This window comes from Panicum virgatum, chromosome 4K (assembly GCF_016808335.1).
Source record: "Panicum virgatum strain AP13 chromosome 4K, P.virgatum_v5, whole genome shotgun sequence".
Classification (NCBI taxonomy): Eukaryota; Viridiplantae; Streptophyta; class Magnoliopsida; order Poales; family Poaceae; genus Panicum; species Panicum virgatum.
The window spans coordinates 7135920-7155330 of NC_053139.1; the positions used below are offsets into that span (position 1 = coordinate 7135920).

The 19411-nt window shown below is 50.8% G+C and overlaps 2 protein-coding genes across 2 annotated transcripts; one reads left to right on the forward strand and one right to left on the reverse strand.

Annotated features, from left to right (window-relative positions):
• The first annotated feature begins 31 nt into the window (after positions 1-31).
• LOC120702888 lies at positions 32-15988 on the forward strand. Its single transcript, XM_039986857.1, has 10 exons — positions 32-248; positions 1427-2722; positions 2819-3173; positions 3593-3677; positions 4265-4321; positions 6379-6438; positions 6526-6744; positions 6844-8166; positions 8532-8904; positions 15470-15988. The coding sequence occupies exons 2-9, from the start codon at positions 1459-1461 to the stop codon at positions 8853-8855; spliced, it is 3687 nt and encodes a 1228-aa protein (XP_039842791.1). The 5' UTR covers positions 32-248; positions 1427-1458; the 3' UTR covers positions 8856-8904; positions 15470-15988.
• Positions 15989-16304: 316 nt separating this feature from the next.
• Positions 16305-17644, reverse strand: LOC120705025 (beta-1,3-galactosyltransferase 6-like). Its single transcript, XM_039989567.1, has 2 exons — positions 16815-17644; positions 16305-16662 (listed from the first exon to the last, which is right to left on the reverse strand). The coding sequence occupies exons 1-2, from the start codon at positions 17572-17574 to the stop codon at positions 16436-16438; spliced, it is 987 nt and encodes a 328-aa protein (XP_039845501.1). The 5' UTR covers positions 17575-17644; the 3' UTR covers positions 16305-16435.
• Positions 17645-19411: the final 1767 nt, after the last annotated feature.

A 19411-nucleotide genomic window follows, 5' to 3' on the forward strand; every position in this document is an offset into this window, starting at 1 on the left:
TCAGAATCGCAAGCAGGAGGGAAAAAGAAAAAAAAAACGAACCGGGCCCCCAGCCCTCCCTCCCCGACCGACTTCTCCACGCGCGCGCCCAGCCTGCCTCCGGCGCGGCCGAGCTCCACGCAGGTGCGGCCTCCCTCCGGCGCCGCTACTGACTCCGCAGCCGCCGCCGGCGCGGGGTCTCTTCTCCCGCGGTCTAGAGGTGTGGAGTTGAGACCCATCTGGCCGCGGATCGTGTCCTTCTTCCGTGGGTAAGTAACCCTAGCTCGCATGGGGGTGGTTGCCCCTTGTTTACAATTATAAGTTGGAAACTTCCGATCTCCATTTTGTTAGTTGCCGAATTGTGCGCGGTTTTGTGCCCTAGGAGCTTTTAGTCCATCTATCCATGGTTCAATTAGTTTCGTTTTCCTCCTCCTCAGCGCGCAAGGTCCATCGATGTCAGTTGATGCCACACCGTTTGGTTCCCGTATGGGTTCAGTTTGTTGCTCCGTAAAACATGGGGGTTCACCCTGAGTCCATCCCTTACCGCAATCTGCTCATCTAGCTGGAGTCTGCACCCCAGCCATTGTCCGAGCAGTAATGCTTACCCTCTGCTCTGTGCCCGACTCACCCCTGTCTGCCCCCTATTTCTCTTTGTGGAATTTTAGTTGCTAGTGTCTGGAGAAAAGGTTGTTGCAATGTTATTGTGCTACAGCATTTTATTGTGTTAGAGAGTTGCGGCATTTGGAAGGGCGCCGAGATGACCAATTGTGCAATCGGTTGATATGTTGTTAGGTCCTCATGTGAGGTTAGCATATTAAGTTGGTCATGTTAGAACACAACTTTTACCTAACAAGGATGTACTGGCATGCTTATCTTCTATAATTTTCTCATCCGTTTCACAAAATGCATTATGTGGACTCTTAAGATTTTACATTAAAGCGTGTTAAAACAAACTCCGTTTGTGTTGTTGGTACTAGCTGTTGAAGTGTTCGATACAGCTGCGTAACCAACGAACCCGCCACATCAGCCATAGGATGTAACATGTAGTGTCATTCGTACCGATAAAGGGGTGTGCCTAGGCTGTAGGCTCCCACACAAGTTTGAGGTCTGGGGAAGGAATTTTAGGTAGACCTTCTCTTATTTTGCGAGGCTGCTTCGATTTTTTTTTAAAATCATATATAGATAAGCACATTATGCCTGCTATTCTGCTATGAAGGGGCACTTTGGACACCTCACAACTATGTTGCTGTTATGTGCCAATAAAAATTGGTTATGTGGGTGCTTACTGTAACCCAAATTTTGAGCAATACCATCTGACATGTGTGATTGTTGAAGTCTTTGTGTTATGCTATAGTTGTACTGTTGTATGCACTTGTCCCTTCTTCTTGCAAAGTGCAACATGTTGTATAGATCACTAACGCAGTTATTTACACATTATGGATGGCAGGTTGTAGGAAATCCTACTGTGGGAAATCAAATATGGAAGTTGACGATGATGTGGAGGAGGATGACATGGATTTTAATCCTTTTCTTAGGGAGGGGTCTCCATCTGAGACCTCATCAAGCCTCACCTCAGAAGCAGAATGCGAGGAACACAGTTCTGGCAATCGACCAACTAGCGAGGCATATCAGCAGAATAACATAGTTAATGAAAACACAAGTGATGGTGCACTTCCTCAAAATAAATTGTCATCTAAAGATGCTGTCGAAGAAATATTTCCAGAAAAAACATCAACTCAGGTTAACCTTGAGAATGATGAAGATCGCTTGAATGGATTGGAAAAAGAGGTTTTACCAAGTGAAGCCGCTTGCTCTCCTACAGTGCAAAACCCTCATCAACTATTTCTCATAGCTAGTGAGGAAGATGCAATTTGCAGACGGACGAGGGCAAGATACTCACTAGCAAACTATTCACTTGAGGAATTGGAGACCTTTCTCCAGGAATCAGATGATGATGGTGATCTGCAGAATGTTGATGAGGAAGAGGAATACCGCAAGTTTCTTGCATCTGTCCTGTCTGGTGTTGGCGATAACACACAGGCATGCCAGGGGGATGAAAACCAGGATGAAGATGATAACGATGCAGACTTTGAGCTTGAGATTGAGGAGGCCCTAGAAAGCGACGGTGATGAAAATGCTGAGAACTATGATGACACAAATGGTAAAAGAGGGAAAGATGGTCGTAGGCCTCAGACTAGACAGAGGCGGCCATTCACTGAGTTGCCTGGGGCAGGTAGCTATCATCATGAATCCAATAAAACTCATTTAAGACCAATTCTGCCATATGTTCCAACTGCAGTGGTGACTCCTGCACAAGCTTTTGGATGGCAATATCCTACCCAGAATGCTCTTTTCCCTTCATCATTGCTACCAGTAACTTGTGCACCTTTAGCATGCGGATTTTCTGATCAGCAACTTGGCCAACTGCATGTGTTGATATATGAGCATGTTCAGCTCCTGATCCAAACCTTCTCCCTATGTGTTCTTGATCCATCTAAACAAGATGTGGCTAATAATGTAAAAAAGATGATAGTTGAGTTGGTAGGCTCTCGTGATCAAGCATTGGCTAGGAGTGCTCCTCATCGGCATATCTTTTTTGAATCCCAGCATCTCTCATCTAGTTTTATTTCATCTGAGAGTTCAGAATGCCATTGGATGCCATTACTCAAGAGTCCGGTTATATCCATCCTTGATGTTGCACCTCTTCAGTTCGCCCTCGGTTATTTAAGTGATGTCGCAACTGGTAAGTTCAAGATCGCTGATTGGATTAATTTATTTTTTACTTCTTGTTTATTTTGTTTGCCACCACTTTAACTTTGCTTTCATATTGAATGTACAGCTGTCGTGAAGCATAGAAAAAGTCATGTGGATGGCACTGCTGACAAAAACCGCAGGAAAGAGCCTCTGTTTCCTTCACCAGTGATTTATTGCCAAGAAGCAAGCAACATTTCTCAAGATAGATCAGATAGTGCGCCAACAGCGTCATCTGTTTCATCTGGGCAGTTACAGCAGAAGAAATCATTAGCTGCTACCCTGCTTGAGAATACTAAAAAGGACACAGTTGCTCTTGTACCAGCTGTCATTGCAATATTAGCGCAGAGATTTTTTTCACTTTTCAATTTTGCACTGTTTCCTCATAAGCCACCTCCTGCAGCTATGGCCAATAGAGTGCTTTTCACTGATGCAGAGGACAGGTGTGCTTTACATCTTCTCCAACATTTCTTTTGAAAGCCGTGTCGTGTTCTCAATTTTATCATATCCCGATATCCGTGGATTTGAATACTTTCTTGCCACATTGACTTCAGAACATAGTAAGTCAAGAATGCTGAGGTTTTGTAGCTTTTGTTGAGTTGTGTATTGTTTGTGTTTCTATATTAGTGGCATTGGTTTATGCAATTTTTTTGTTAATTTCCTCAGCTGCTCTACCATTGCTATTCCTTTCATCTTTATATTCAACTTTCATTCTGTATGGTTAATGGTATTAAGGTTGCTGCACTGTTATTACCACCTGCCTATAAGAAATCATGTCTTACCCTCCTCACGTGTGTAGTTGATATGGTGCCTAATACATTTTGTTTCACAGTTATTTCAATAGTATATTATCTACCTGCAGATTATTAGCTCTAGGAATTCAGGAATATAATAATGACTGGGGAGCAATACAAAAGCGCTTTCTTCCTTGTAAATCGAAGCATCAGGTATTTTTTGTTACTCACTTTGCACATGGCGAAATTTTGCTTCAAGATTCAATTTTTTTCTTTAATGATTTGTCAGGCATAATAAATAATTGGTACGTTTTAAATCTTTATCATTTGTTTGGTGAACATTGTGCTTGTTACTCAATGTATTGAAAATTTACGAGGATAATGAAGAGCATGAAAGCCTTTAAGGAAACAGCATTATAGAAAGTGTTGTTTTGACTGTGAATTGACATGGCAATGACATGTTTCACTTTACTTGCAATATTCGGGACCTAAATTTTCATGTCTGTTCTCAGTACTGCCAAAGCATGTCTTTTTTCTTTCAATAAGGATTGAAGTATGAACCTTTTGTCTGTTTGTCAATATACTTTGCTTTTCTTTTGATTTTACAAACAAGTAATCTTGGATCAAATCCTTCATATAATCTTTGCATACAATCGTAACCTGAGAACATTTGTTCAATTCCTATAATGCCTATTGCTTAGTTTATTGTCTTAAGTTGTTAGTTGCTCATAATCTTTGAGAATTCCTTGTTCTGGACTTCTGGTTTAAGCTTGCCAAGTGAAATAACTTCTTTCATGCAGATATTTGTGAGACAAAAAAATCGTAGCTCCTCCAAAGCTCCTGATAATCCAGTTAAGGTATGTACGGTGACCTTTTCTATTCACTCATTTGGTTGAGCAGTATGTTCAAGGTCTATCGAATTGGATAGTATAGCGTTACAGATACAATTGATGCAAACAATATAGTAGTATGTTATTCTTGTTCTGTATTGTGTAGTATTGAAATAGTATAGTTCTGGTCTTAACTGGTCTGTAAACAATAAAGCAAGTTCTTTATGGAATCCTTTATTCTGTACGTTGTGAAGTTCCTGCAGCAGCACTTAACCTGTTGATAATTTTGATCAATTCTCATTCTGACATCTATACCATTTTATTTATGTGCCAACAAAATAGTAGTATGATATTTAAATTTCTTGGCAATATTAGGGAAGCACAAATTTTAATATTATGAACCATGACACATTTTATTTAATACCATATTCAGTAGAAAATTTAAAGAGTTAAATACACCAGCGGCCCTCGAACTTGTTCTCAGGTGCCACTTAGGTCCACGAACTTGTAAAATCGAAATCTGACACCCTGAACTTGTTAAATTGTGCCACTTAGGTCCATAACCCTTGAAGGGGTATGAATATATGCAAAGAAGCCCTTCTTTTCTTTCCCCTCCCCTCACCACGCGCCCTCCTCGCCCCTTCCGCCACACCGCCGGCGAGGCCGGCGCGCCCCCTCCGCCCCACAGCCGGCGAGCGGCTGGCGCGCACCCCTCCTCCCCGCCTCGCCGCGCCGGCCCTCCTCGCTCCATCTCCTCCACGGCGCACTCCTCCTTCCCTTGCTCGGTCCCCTGCACGGAGCGGCGGCGGGGCCTCGCTCCCTCCTCCTCTCTCTCACGACAGCGGCGACCGGATCTGGCTCTGCTCCGCCGCTCGCTGCCATCCGCCGCCCCCGCACCCGGCCTCACCACGTCGGATGCCGCCGCGGTGCATGTGGGGGCCGCGACCTCCTCCGCCAGCGCCCGCGATGCTCAAGGACGCCGAGGCGGGTCGGGCGGAGCAGGAGACTGCCCTGTGCGCGCATGACAGCGAGGTCGCGCGGCTCATGGAGCAGGACCCCGCCCGTGCCGAGCCAGGGCGCAGTAGTCCGGCCGTGTGCGCGCGCGGCGGCGGCCCGAGCAGGGGCTGCGTTGGCGCGGAGCTAGTCGCGAGGGGAGAGGGCAGAGGAGGGAGGCCTGGCGCTCGCTCATGGCGGCTGAGACGGGCGGGCGGGCGAGGTGGAAGGCGAGAGAGTGGGGGAGCTTGGCGACCTCCTCCGCGGCCGCGCGGGCGAGGCCCGCGAGCTCTGTCGCCGCGCGCACGTGGCCTGCGAGTTCCATCTCGGCGGCGGCTCCCGCCATGGACAGCCGAGGGGGGGGGGCAAGATCCTGCCGCCGCCATGGAGCGGCGCGGCAGGGGGCGACCGCGGAGGCCGCGAACTCCAGGGGCGGCGGCGGCGGCGAGTGCGGAGTCCGCGAGCTCCAGGGGTGGCGGCCACGAGCTCCAGGGGGCGGTGGCGTCCGCGGCGGCCGCGAGCTCCAGTGGAAGGCGAGGAGGCAGGGGGCGGCGGCGAGCTCCGAAGAAGCAGGGGAGGCGTGGGGAGAGAGAAAGAGAGAGAATGGGAGGGAGGGGGTGAAGGTAGAAGATAGCAATTTTAGAGGTTTTTTTTGCAAAAATTCATGCCACATGGCGCCATGTCAAGAGGTATGGACCTAAGTGGCACAACTTAACAAATTCAGGGTGTCAGATTTCGATTTTACAAGTTCGTGGACCTAATTGGCACCTGAGGACAAGTTCGAGGGCCGCTGGTGTATTTAACTCAAATTTAAAAGATGATTTTTTATGGTGCTATATGATTCAAGCTACTAGTTTTTTCAAAGATTATGTATATGTTCTGTGAAAAGGTTTGTCTGCGTGTTCCCTCATTCTGATACTCAATTGGGTTGGGTTGACTTGATACTTGGACATGTAGTGTTTTTCTTTTATGGTCAACCATCAGGAGGGGAAATTTTGAGCTCAGTGACTACAATCTTTGAATAGAAGGCATCAGCAAAATTCAATGTGGCCTTCCAAACTAACTATATTCTCGTCTGAATTAAAATGCAGGAGGTGCGCCATATGAAAACATCTCCATTGACAGTTGAGGAGAAGGAATGTATCCGGGAGGTGATACTTTGCGACTACAGGCTATCTTCAGTTTTTCATGTCTGGTTTTTATTGCTTATTTTCTTCTGTACCTGCTTTTGATTTCAGGGGCTGAGGATATTCAAAAACGACTGGGCATCAGTTTGGAGGTTTGTAGTGCCACATAGGGATCCTTCACTGCTCCAACGTCAGTGGAGAGTTGCAAGTGGAGTTCAGAAATCTTACACTAAAAGTGATGCCGAAAAAGAAAGAAGGCGAACATATGAAGCAAAGAGGAGAAAGCTGAGAGCATCAATGCCTAATTCACGAGTAGTTCGTGGGCAAGAGGTTAGTATTTTTTTTCCAACTTGTAAGATATTCAAATAATATCTTAATATCCATCTACGATGTTGTCATTGAGCATACTTTTTAATGCTTTCATTACAGGCTGATAACAATGCTTCTGAGGATGTTGAAAATGACGATGATTCATATGTGAATGAAGCATTTTTGGAAGACACAGATAGTAGAAACATTAACATGATGCCTTGTCATCTGCCATTACCAAGAAATGCTGCGAAAAGCATGACAATGCAGTCAGGCACAAGCCTGAATGAAGAATGTGGCACTACAGGTGGTTACATTGAACCACAGAAAGGAAGTGGTACAAGACTTGATGTAACCACCTCATATATACCTTTTATGTACTGCCCCTCTGATGGCCCTTCATATGTGAGAGCACCTTCCACTAAAGCTCCAGTGGTATCATGTGGCTCTCTGGACCAACTTCAAGCTTCCCAAATGAGTAAAGAGAAAGGTAGTTGTGTGGTCAAGTTGGCTCCAGACTTGCCTCCTGTGAACCTTCCCCCTTCTGTTCGTGTCCTATCTCAGGTGGCATTTCATCCAAATGCAACACACTTTCATGGCACATCAGATAATGCAGCAAAGGATATGTATTCCGTGCCACCTCTAACCTTTATGGAAAGTACCTATAGACAACTAAATCTGTTTCCTGATCACAGAGCTAATTCTAGATTGCAGCAGAATGGGGTCACTAATGAAAATACTACGGAAGATGGTGCTGATCAAGATTTGCAGATACATCCTTTGTTGTTTCAGTATCCTCGAGATGTGGTTTCATCATATAGTCATCCTGTCCAAAATCTTATTAAACAGTCAACAAAATATGATCTTTTCCCCTTTGAGAAAGTTCAAGTTGAGAGAAGTAACAACCAGACTACAGGTTCAACTGAAAACAGTACTGTGAATGCTAACACTATTGACTTCCATCCTCTTTTGCAAAGAACTGAAGTTGAGATGCCTGATGAAGTACCAGAAGATGACTACCATCAATCTGATAATCGTTCTGAGTATAATATGAGGCAAGCCCCAGTAGAGTCAACACCTGGGCAAGCATCCACAAGCCTTTCTGAGAGGGAGACCAGTATTGACTTAAACATTCATTTATGTTCTCCAACAGAGATAAAAGATTTAAGTGACTTCAGAGGTACTTTTAGCAAGTCAAATGTTCAAGATGAAGTTTCTAGGAAGGACAAAGCTGGTGTTCCAGAGCTAGAGGTTGCAAATTCCATTTCTCATCATTGCATTCAAGAGCCAAATGAAGAATCAATGCAAGGAATTGTAATGGAACAAGAAGAATTAAGTGATTCCGAGGAAGACAGCCAACATGTTGAGTTTGAATGTGAGGAAATGGATGATTCTGAAGAGGAGCAAATTCAGGGTCCAGAAGCCTCTCCAATTCAAAATAAGGTGATGTTTGCATATATATCTGTTAGCATTATAGTTCATGATCCTAGCATGGAATTGTATTATGAACGTTTCTTAAAAGTTTTCCATGGCATTTTTAAATAATGTTTTATTTTTTTGTTATTGCTTTGCTCAGATTTAACATGCGAGGAATTTAAACTTGCATTACTGGTCATGCATTCTTGGAGTAATTTATTTAACAAGGCATATTCCTCACAATGCTAGATTATAGATGAATGGTGCAGAAGTCACTATTTTTATCCTGGTTGTAGTTAATTTGTTTGAAACTTTCTTCTCTGCTTGTCTTTTATTTCAATTTTCTGTTTTTCTTCTGATTTGCTGATGTGTTAAGATATTTCTTTGTTCAGGGCATCTCGGCATCAGTTATTTGTGAGGAATTGCATGTATGCAATGACCGGAGTCAAATCCAGCAAGGGTCTGTTCATATGAATAAACAGGGTGCAAATTCAATGCAGAACTTGCAAATTTCTTCTCGGTCAGCGAGGGTTAAGTTGAAGCCAGAAACTGCAAAGCGCACAGGATCTAGGGCTAACCAACGTTTGTCTTCTTCTCGGGCAACTGAAACTAGCCGGAGCAAAACCAGAAATTCTAAACTGCCGCAGGGACAGTCAAGCATTGAACGCAAGGCCAATGATTCAAAAAGAACTAGAAAAACTCCAGCCACAAGATGAAGGCCCATCTATCATTTTATTCCGGTGCTGCATCTGCCATAGCTCAAAGGTGCAATGGCTCGATTCAATCTATAACTCATGTGTTTGAGTTGATTATTATATGTGAGTCCATGTATAGAGGCCCATCTAGAGGCTCATGTATAGGATCTATATATCCCACCCTTCTAGGGTTTGGAGGAATACATCTGATTATTCTCTCCTACATGGTATCAATAGCCTAGCTCTCTCTCTCCAGCCGCCGGATCACTGTGTGCCGCCGCCGCCGCCACCATGGCTGGCTGGCCGCCGCCGCCGTCGGCGTTCTCCTCCTTCCCTCCTCTCCCTGCTTCTGGATCTGGCGCCGTGGCCGGCTTCTCTTCCTTTCCCGGCGGCCGCTCCCCTGTTCCCGCGTGGATCCAGGGCGTCGCCACCTCTGCTCTTGGCGCCGCCGACTCCTCTGCTCGGCCTCCCGCCCACGCCGCGGGCGTGCGCGTGGCGGGCGGGAGCGCCTCCACCAGCGGCTGCACGCCCGCCAGTTCCCTCGCGATGGCCGCCCAGCAGCCCGCGGGTGTGGCCGGCGCCTGGCCCCCGCGGTGCGCCCCTGCCTCCTCTGCTGTGGGGGGTGCGGCCGCGGGTGTGGCCGGCGTCTGGCCTCCGCTGCCATCCCCTGCCTCCCCTTGCGCTGGTGGCGCGTGGCTACTGCGGCACGACCCCTTTAGGACCAGTGTGACGCCGCCGCCGCCCGGCCCCGCCGCTGCGCACGCCCCGCAGGCCGACTCGCCCGCCGCGCACGCCGCGCAGGCCCCCGCCGCACCCGCCCCCGGGACCCCGCGCGGGCCGCTGCCTCCCTTGCCACCGCGCGCGCCGCGCAGGCCGCCGCCCCCGGCGCGTGGCTGCCCCAGGGTGCCGCCGTCACCCCTGCCGCCGGATCCGCCTTCCCCGGGGCCCCTGGCGCCGCCCCTGCTGCCAGCCTTCCCCTACACGTGCCCGACCCCCTCCTTGGTGCTCCTCTCACCGGCCAGACCGGGGGTGGGGGAGGCCGAGGGCGTCGGCGGCGGAGGGGACGTGGTGGTGGTGCTCGGGGCACTCCGGACCCGACTCCGGCTCCCACTCCTGCTCCTGGCCCTGGGGGTACGCCCTGGCCATCCTTCAGCGCCCCATGGCCAAGGCGCATCCCAATGTCGCCGTTTCAGGGTCAGGGGCCCCTCATCCTCAGCCCCAGCCGGAGGCCATGCTCGCCGCTGTAGCTCCCCTGTTCGCGCCATTCTGGACCACGTCCGCTCCACCCAGCCAGCAGCCGACCTGGCCTAGGGGGTGGGACCAGGCTGCACTGGCGCAGTCCTTCAGCGCCATGGGGCGGACGCCGCTTGTCAGCACCGAGTGGATCGCCGACTCGGGTGCCTCCTTCCACACCACCCCAGATGCCGGTATCCTCTCTTCTGTCCGAACCCCACACCCCTCTTGTCCTTCTTCCATCATGTTTGGTGACGGGTCTTGCCTTCCTGTCACCGCCGTGGGTTCTGCTCCTGGCTCTTTTCGTCTTCCCAATGTCCTTGTTGCTCCTCAGATGGTTCATAACTTTCTTTCCATTCGTCAGTTTACAGCTGACAATTCTTGTTCCATCGAGTTTGATTCTTCTGGCCTCGCTGTAAAGGATTCGGCCTCCCGGCGTCCACTACTCCGGTGTGACAGCATGGGGCCCTTTACATCCTTCGCCTTCCTTCTTTCGCTGCACCACTCTCGCCTTCTTCTTCGCCCTGGCCGTCTTGGTCGGCCGCTTTTGCCGCGACGCCGTCTTCCACCACCTGGCAACGCCGTCTTGGTCGCCCTGGCCGCGACGTTCTGGCTCAGCTCAGTCGTGTTGTAGTATCGATGTTCCTGGTACTAGGACTCCTGCTGAGCACCTCTACCATGCGTGCCAGCTCGGTCGTCATGTTCGGCTTTCTTTTTCTTCTTCTTCTTCGCATGCTGCGCATGACTTTGATCTTGTTCACTGTGACCTGTGGACCTCTCTTGTTCTCAGCCTTTCTGGCTATAAGTACTATCTGGTGGTGGTCGATGATTTCTCACACTACTCTTGGACTTTTTCTTTATGCGCCAAGTCTGAGACCTTTTCCACCCTCCTCCACTTCTTCGCCTGGGTGTCCACTCAGTTCGGCCTCACCATTAAGGCCGTCCAGTGTGACAACGGGCGTGAGTTTGATAACTCCACCTCCCGTTCCTTCTTCCTCTCTCGGGGTGTTCAACTGCGTATGTCTTGTCTGTATACCTCTCCTCAGAACGGCAAGGCTGAGCGGATGATTCGCACGACGAATGACGTCGTACGCACCCTTCTGATCCAGGCGTCTCTGCCCCCGCGCTTATGGGCTGAGAGCCTCCACACCGCTACCTACTTGCTCAATCGTCTTCCGTCCACTGCTTCTCCTGTTCCCACTCCACACCACGCTCTTTTCGGTACCCCTCCTCGCTACGACCACCTTCGTGTCTTTGGGTGTGCGTGTTACCCTAACACCTCCGTCACTGCTCCTCACAAGCTGGCGCCCCGCTCGACTCGGTGTGTGTTCCTTGATTACTCCCTGTCGGTGTCCCGACCCGGGGGCCGGATCCCAACTAGTGAATGCCGCGTGTTTCCTCGTCCTAGATGATGATACAAGAGACAACACAGTAACGCACGATTTATCCTGGTTCCGGCCGCGGGGCCGTACGTCCAGCGAAGGGGGTGTGCGAGAGCACTATATTATCTTGCACCCGATGTGCTTGTAGTAGGGGTACAAGCGAGGCGAGAGAGGGAGGGAAACTCCCAGGTCTCTGCTAGAAGAGGAGTCGGGTATGGCGATGATTGTGAACGTAGGTGACCGCAGTAGTTGAGGCTCAGAAGCGTCCGAGCGTCCTCAGAGCGAGAGAAGCGAGAGAGTCTAAAGGAAGCCCGCCTCCTCCTTTTATAGTCACAAGGAGGGGCGATGCACATGAGTGGGGGCGTGGAAGTCGTCGTTTTCCCCCGAATCGCGGGGTACAGAGGCCGAATACTGTAGGAAGTACACTGTGGGGCATGGCGTCAGGCGTGGCAGTCGTCCTGGATATCGTCCTCGGTCTTGCGGAGATCGCACCGGCGTCCCGCCAGCCCCTGCAGGCGGCGTGGTCGTCAATGTAGGGTGTACGGGCCTCCAGATGTGGCATTCCCTGGGCCCTGCAGGTCAGGGTCCTGCGTGCCCCAGCGGTGGCGAGGCATGCTGCGGTCCCGGACCTCTCTGGACAAAGTGCCGGTGTGCGCACTAAGGAGGTCCGGGGGCTGCCGGGAGGTCCCGGACCCCTCGAGGGGGGAGGTCCGGGACTTCAGCTGCGTGTGCTGAGCATCCCTCGAGGAGGGATACGTGGCGTCGCCGGGTCCTTTCCCAAGCAGGAGGCGGGTGTGGGGCCATGCGTATGATGAGGTGGAGTCCGATCAACCGGGGTTGGCAGAATAGTAACGGGGACTGTGCTGAGCGCGTCTTGTCCCGCGTCACAGGTTCCACAGTGCCGCCACAGCGTCCGGGATGGCGGAGCAGTGTCCGAAGTCTGCGGATGGGACTCCGGTCGCAGCCATCATGAGGAATGGCGGTCTGACACCGTCTGTCCTGGGCGCCGTGGAGGAGTGGTCGGCTTTTAATTCCCCCGTACGGCAAGCGGTTGAGCGGCGGGGCCGTTTGTCCTTTATGCCGAGGGGTGGCCTCGAGCGAGGCGGAGGTGAGTCGCATGCTCGAGGGTAGTTCCGCTACCCTCGAGCGAGGCGGAGATGCGTTGCTTGCTTGAGGGTAGTTCTGCTACCCTCGAGCGAGGCGGAGATGTGTTGCTTGCTCGAGGGTAGTTCCGCTACCCTCGAGCGAGGCGGAGATGCGGGGCGCAGTCGATGGGTCTCGACGGGAGCCCTTGAACGAGGCGGAGATCGTCCCGCGGGCCCAAGAGGGGTGCGAATGGGCCGTAAGCTGGGCTTCTTTGAGTCCTTTGCTTTCTTCCAGGTTGGAAGGAGGCCGCGGGCCTTCGTGGGCCCGGTTGCCTTAACGTGTGTTTTGCGTTGTAAAGCGATCTTAGTACCCCGATTAGGGTGTCCCTAATCGTGGTACCCGACACTCCCCTGACCACAAGGGGTACCGATGCTTTGACCTCACCTCTCGTCGCGTCCTGATCTCCCGACACGTCGTCTTTGACGAGTCGGATTTCTCCTACTCCACCTCCTCCACACCTTCTCCTGACCTCGAGCTGGAGTCCCTGTTTCCGACTGACCTGGTGGTTCAGCCACCTTTACCTGTCTTTCCTTTCCCTGCAGGTTTTCCCGGCACACCGGCACCGCTTCCGGTGATCCTTGCTGCGCCACGCGCGGCCCCGGTGCCCGCGGTCGCGCCACTCGCGGCCCCCGGACCTTCGGTCGTGCCGCGCGCGGACCCGGTGTCTCCTGCTGCGCCACGCGCGGCCCCGGTGCCTCCCCCTGCACCTGCGCGGTACGCTCAGCCGGTGCAGGTGTACCAGCGTCGTCCGGCGCCGCCGCTGTACGCTCAGCCGGTGCAGGTGTACCGGCGTCGTTCGGCACCGGCACCGGCGCCGATTCTGGCTCCGGAGGCTCCTCCGACGCCTACACCGGAGTTGTCGTCGCCGCCATCTACACCGGAGCCGCCGCCACCTCCGCCTCCTCCTCCGCCGACTCGCTCTCGAGTCGAGCCGAAGGTGTACCACCCGCCAGTCGTCCACCGGGATCCTCGGCATATCCATCCCATGGTGACTCGGCAGATGGCGTCTCAGGCCGCGACCCTCTCCGCCATAGAGGGCGAGCCGCGGGTCTCTCCGGTACCCTCCTCTGTCCGCGACGCCCTGGCGGATCCTAACTGGCGTCGCGCGATGGAAGAGTACGCGGCTCTCCTTGCCAACCAGACGTGGGACCTCGTGCCGCGTCCGTTTGGTTGCAATGTGATCACCGCCAAGTGGATCTGGACGCACAAGCGTCGGGCTGATGGCACACTGGAGCGCTACAAGGCTCGCTGAGTTCTCCGGGGTTCACCCAGCGGCCTGGTGTGGACTATGATGAGACCTTCAGTCCAGTGGTGAAGCCCGCTATGGTGCGCACGGTCTTCTCGCTCGCACTCTCTCGCTCATGGCCTGTGCACCAGTTGGATGTGAAGAATGCCTTTCTTCACGGCACTCTGTCAGAGATAGTGTACTGCTCTCAGCCAGCGGGATTTGTGGACTCGAGTCATCCTGATATGGTCTGCCGGCTCAACAAATCCCTCTATAGTCTGAAGCATGCTCCTCGGGATTGGTACTCTCGGTTCGCCACGTTCTTGCTGACTTTGGGATTCACCGAGGCCAAGGCTAACACTTCTCTGTTCATCTACCGTCGTGGGGATAAGACTGCCTACCTGCTGCTCTATGTTGATGATATTGTGCTCACCGCCTCCAGTCAGCAGTTGCTTGAGCGCGTCATCTCCTCTCTGCAGCAGGAGTTTGCTATGAAGGATCTTGGTCAGCTCCACCACTTCTTGGGTGTTACTGTTGAGACTCGCCCGTCTGGTCTGTTCCTTCACCAGCGGCAGTATGCACTCGACATTCTGGAGCGGGTTGGGATGACTGATTGCAAGCCATGCTCCACTCCTGTCGATACTCAGGCGAAGCTGTCTGCTGATCTGGGTGATCCTGTGGCTGATCCTACTGCCTACCGGAGCCTTGCCGGTGCCTTGCAGTACCTGAACTTCACCCGGCCGGATCTCACCTATGCCGTTCAGCAGGTATGTCTTCACATGCATGATCCCCGAGAGTCTCACCTTGCTGCACTGAAGCGTCTCCTCCGCTACGTCCGTGGCACCGTTGACTTCGGCTTGGTTCTTCACCGCTCTCCCACCTCTGAGCTGGTGGTCTATACCGACGCTGACTGGGCTGGCTGCCCGGACACTCGCCGCTCCACTTCCGGCTACGCCGTCTTTCTGGGCGACAACCTGGTCTTCTGGTCGTCCAAGCGGCAGCCGGTTGTCTCCCGCTCCAGTGCTGAGGCGGAGTACCGGGCTGTCGCTAACGGTGTGGCGGAGGCGTCCTGGCTCTGACAGCTCTTGGCGGAGCTCCACAGCCCGCTCACCAAGAGCACGCTCGTCTACTGCAACAACGTCAGCGCCATGTATCTCTCCACCAACCCCGTCCAGCACCAGCGGACGAAGCATGTGGAGATCGATCCGCACTTCGTGCGCGACAGAGTCGCCATCGGCGATGTTCGGGTACTCCATGTCCCGACTACCTCCCAGTTTGCTGACATCTTCACCAAGGGACTACTCTCCTCGACCTTCTCGGAGTTTCGCTCCGGCCTCAACGTAGCAGGTGGCTAGTTGTGGCTGCAGGGATATTACCCTTTGTACACTCTTTGTACTCTCTTCTTGTCCAGTTTTGAACACCGCTGCGCCGGTTGCTCAGACTGCGGGGGGTGTTGGCTTTCTTGTTGTTCAGTCTTGAACACCGCTGCGCCGATAGTTCAGACTGTGGGGGTGTTGGTGTATATGTGAGTCTATGTATAGAGGCACATCTAGAAACTCATGTATAGGATCTATATATCCCAAACTTCTAGAGTTTGGAGGAATACATCTGATTATTTTCTCCTACAATTATGGCCAACAATTATGCAGTGCGTGCTGGAGAAAGGACCTATCAAACCTCTGGACACTTAGGTCGAACTGGTTGTGCGAATAGAGCAGCAAGAGGAAGAGACCAGATCATGGGTTTCTGCAGTTAGGTACCAAGACTGTAGACTGAAGTGGTGATCTTGGCCCGCCATTAGGAAGACAACCTGTGTTTGCAAATCAGGTGGTTGAGAAAGCATTCCCATGGAATAAGGTAAACAGCCATGATGGACAGAATTCGAGGAAAAAAAACCATGACGGACAGAATGGGATGATGAGCTGAATTCCGCAGATGGACTTGAGAGTTCTGTAACTTGACTTCATCAAAGGTTAACTGTAACGTTAGCCAATAATATTGCCTTGTAATTTCAACCATACGGGTTGGTTGTTGTATGTGCGTTCATTCTGTGTAACTGTGAATAGATGAATGTATCCAGGCCTGCTACCTGGAAATTTTGTATTGGCCGTTGACATACTCCCTCCGTCCCAAATTACTAATCTATGAAATCAAGTTCGGACTCGAAATTTTGGGTGCTTGTCCTCGCCACCAACTGCATGCACATGCATGTTTTTTCTCTCCTTATTTGATGATATTTTAAACTTCTAAACATATTGTTTAGAGGGATTTCCACCGGGATATTCCATACCCATGTTGACTGACACTTATATGTTCCCGACTGTGACATCGTCAATTCTTCTTACAAAATCAAACCACAACTCAATAATATGAAGAAGTTCACAGTTGATATAAAATACGTAGTGAAGATTAGTTGTCATGTCAGTAACAAAACTTAATAATGTCGCTATGAAACATTATCGTGGGCCGGGTGAGATATATAACTTGCGGGGGGTGAGATATATATTTCAAGCAACATGTATCAACAACCCTGGATATTAAACTCCTTAAGCCCCTTATCAACAATGCCACAGAAATTACATATTCTTCACAAAGCCATTTGAGAAGCACCCTCTCTAGAAGCCGTGTAGCTTGCTGGAGGGCCCCACCCTAGTGAGATTGAAGTGCTCCAACGTGTGTGCCCACCTCAGGTCCTGCTTCAACTGATGCACACCAATGGTGTTCTCCAAGAAGTCCTCAGCTTTGGCGCTCTTGTAGTCATACATCCTGGGGAAAAGGTTCACCCTGTTCTTGGCCTTGTTGCCCATGTTCAGCCACTTCCCTGTGGTCAGATCTTCTACCCCTGAATAAACATGAGTTGCTAAGCATTATTAAAAGATATAATAATGGTCTGAAAAAAATTTAATTTTCATGAGAAATGCATGCAGCAGTAGCTGAAAATTGTCGATAACTACTCAAGGTGCAAGAACGGATGCATTCAGTGCAAGTGCCTACCCATGGCCTCCTTTCTGACCATGTCGGAGCTGGCGATCCACTCGACGAGGTCCCATGAGAGCAGGTAGCCCATGCCGAGCATGAACGGCGGGAACTGCCGGTCGTGGAACGGGAGCCCCGCGCCGCAGTACATGTCCTCCCTCGGCGCCGCGCGGAGCGTCCCCACCAGCGCGTCCAGTCGGAGGAACGTGTCGTCGTCCACCTTCATCACGTAGTCGTACGGCCGGCCGCCGCCGCCGGCGGCGGAGCCGAGCATTGCCGGCAGGCTGGCGAAGTAGGTGTACGTCTTCCCCTGCTCCGCGCTCTCGGCGCAGTCGAGGATGAGCACGTCACCGTAGGCTCGGGCCTCGAGCGCCACGAACGCGCGGTGCTCGGGCGGCATGGGGCGCGCGCAGAGCGCGAACCGGACGTCGACGCGCGCCGCGGCGCGGAGCGCGGCCGTCTGCTGCAGCGCGTACGCCATGCGGATGAGGTGGCGACGGGAGTGCTTCCCGGGCACCGTGTGCACGCCGACCAGGACGCTCAGCTCCGGTCGTCGCTGGCTGCCAACAACGTCGTCGTCGCCATCGGCCGCTGGCGCGGCACCGACGACGGCGGTGCCAACGCCGCCGCCGCTGGCAGCTGCGGCCACGGCGAGCGGGGTGTTGAGGTAGGCGGACAGCGGAAGGAGGAAGGTGAGGCATAAGAGGGTGAGAGGGAGGAGGACGATGAGGGTGACGGTGTAGGACGACGGCAACGGTTTCTTGAGGTACGTCGACATTGCTGCCGCTGTCGTCGATCGAGGTCTCTCTTCCTCTTCTTCCTCCTCCGGTTCTTCTTTGCGCGCTGTGTTGGTGATTAGGCGCCGTATGTGCCTTAGTGTCTGTAATATATAATCAAAGCGGTGAATGGAATTGAATGGAACTATAATAATTTTTTCGGTTGCTTGTGATATCTGTCACTAGGATGGGATGTTTCTAGGTGAATTTACAAATACTCGTCGTATATTGGCTGGCTGTGACTGATGGCTGGCTAGTGATTGGTGCTGATTTAATGTGAGAAAAAAGTACGTACTGCTGACTAGTAGAACAGAGTGTAGAGCAAGCTATAGAATTCTTGTAGGTCAGCATGCTAGCTATGATTGCATTGATTTATATATATGCGCACAAAAGAATGTACTCATTTTTTATGTCTGGGTCGATGTAACAGAATGTCAGAAAACTTCAAAAAGTTATAATGCGAAATGCATTCTGTCAATGCAAAACCTAATAATAAGTTAGAATACGATAATATTTTTAATATAGGTAAACCTAGACATATAGTCTTCATATGTAAGAAAATAAAAACTGAATGAATATTTATTTTTTTTCTCAAAATGTCGCTTATTCATTGTGCAATGGCCAGCTATGGAAGTGGAACTGGTCGTCTACTTGGGAGTTTGGAGCCTAGTGATAGATGATATTCTAGCGTGGCACACTTGGCTTAAACTGGCTGTCTGTCTCAAAAAGAAAAAATAAACTGGCTGTCTCCCCACTTTATTGTTTTATCATCTTGGACAGTGACGATCTAATTAAAATTAGAAAAAAAAAGTATATTTTGTTACGGTTCCTTGTTCTTTGCTACTTCTCACTTATTATCTGATTATGTTAGTTGGAGACGTTTACAGCTCAGCTGACGCATGAATCTCAACTCTTTGAAGTTTGAACTGTACAAAAATTGCTCACACGTGCAAGGGTTATTCTTAAGGTCACAACTCACAAGACAAGAAATGGGCCTTTTAATTAAGTGGTTGTTGAATTATTTAAACAAAGAAGTATACTATAGAGGACGACAAAACTACACGGTTATGCCATTCGTTGGATCAATGCTGGAGGAATTACGTGGTGTTCTCAAACGTCAACTTGAACAGGTAGGTGGGAGGTCACTCATGCATGTTTTTTCCGTCAACCAATAAACTTGTTCAACTTGAGATTGTTCCTACGGAAAACCAATATTCTCAGCTGATAGTATGGTTTGTCTGTGTGTTTATTCACATGTTTGTTTACTATAAAAAAATATGTCTGTATATGACATATTGATATATTTAGTATTTAATTCATCATTAATGCAATAGCACTTACTCCTTCCGTCCTGGAATGTAGTGCATTCTAAGTTTTAGTTGACAGATTATGGAGGTATACGCATATACTCATTAATATGCCTTTTTAGCCAGTCACGCCAAACCAAAGAGATTAGGATGCATTTTTTTACAAAGAACCTAGGATATCTTACATGGGAGCGTATGCTATGGAAACTAGCCTCTGGTGCAAACTATGCAAACTCTAATCTAGATTCCAGGATTCTAATCCAATGGCTAGAGATAATGGTGGGTTATTTTAGCACTTAAACCCCCCCACTCATCCCATCGTAATCTCACTTATGCAAAACACCCCCTAGGATACCAGCGCTGGTTCCTTCCGTCGTTTCCTGCGCCGCCGTGCGTGATCGAACGAGCAGGGCTTAGGGTTTCCTGGCCCGCGCGCAGGAGAACCAGTAGTGTGCATGGAGGCCGGCATGGAGGCCGAATGCCTGGAGTCCCCCGCTGCCGTCGTGGAGACCCCTGCTGCTGAACGGCTGGA

What these genes read in the sequence shown, in the direction of transcription:
- LOC120705025 (XM_039989567.1), bottom strand. Translation starts at nt 17,574, where the DNA reads ATGTCGACGTACCTCAAGAAACCGTTGCCGTCGTCCTACACCGTCACC. An exon ending in GGTCAGAAAGGAGGCCATGG is followed by an intron (nt 16,663 to 16,814) that starts GTAGGCACTTGC and finishes ATGTTTATTCAG; the next exon opens with GGGTAGAAGATCTGACCACA.
- LOC120702888 (XM_039986857.1), top strand. Translation starts at nt 1,459, where the DNA reads ATGGAAGTTGACGATGATGTGGAGGAGGATGACATGGATTTTAATCCT. An exon ending in TTTAAGTGATGTCGCAACTG is followed by an intron (nt 2,723 to 2,818) that starts GTAAGTTCAAGA and finishes TTGAATGTACAG; the next exon opens with CTGTCGTGAAGCATAGAAAA. An exon ending in CTCCTGATAATCCAGTTAAG is followed by an intron (nt 4,322 to 6,378) that starts GTATGTACGGTG and finishes ATTAAAATGCAG; the next exon opens with GAGGTGCGCCATATGAAAAC.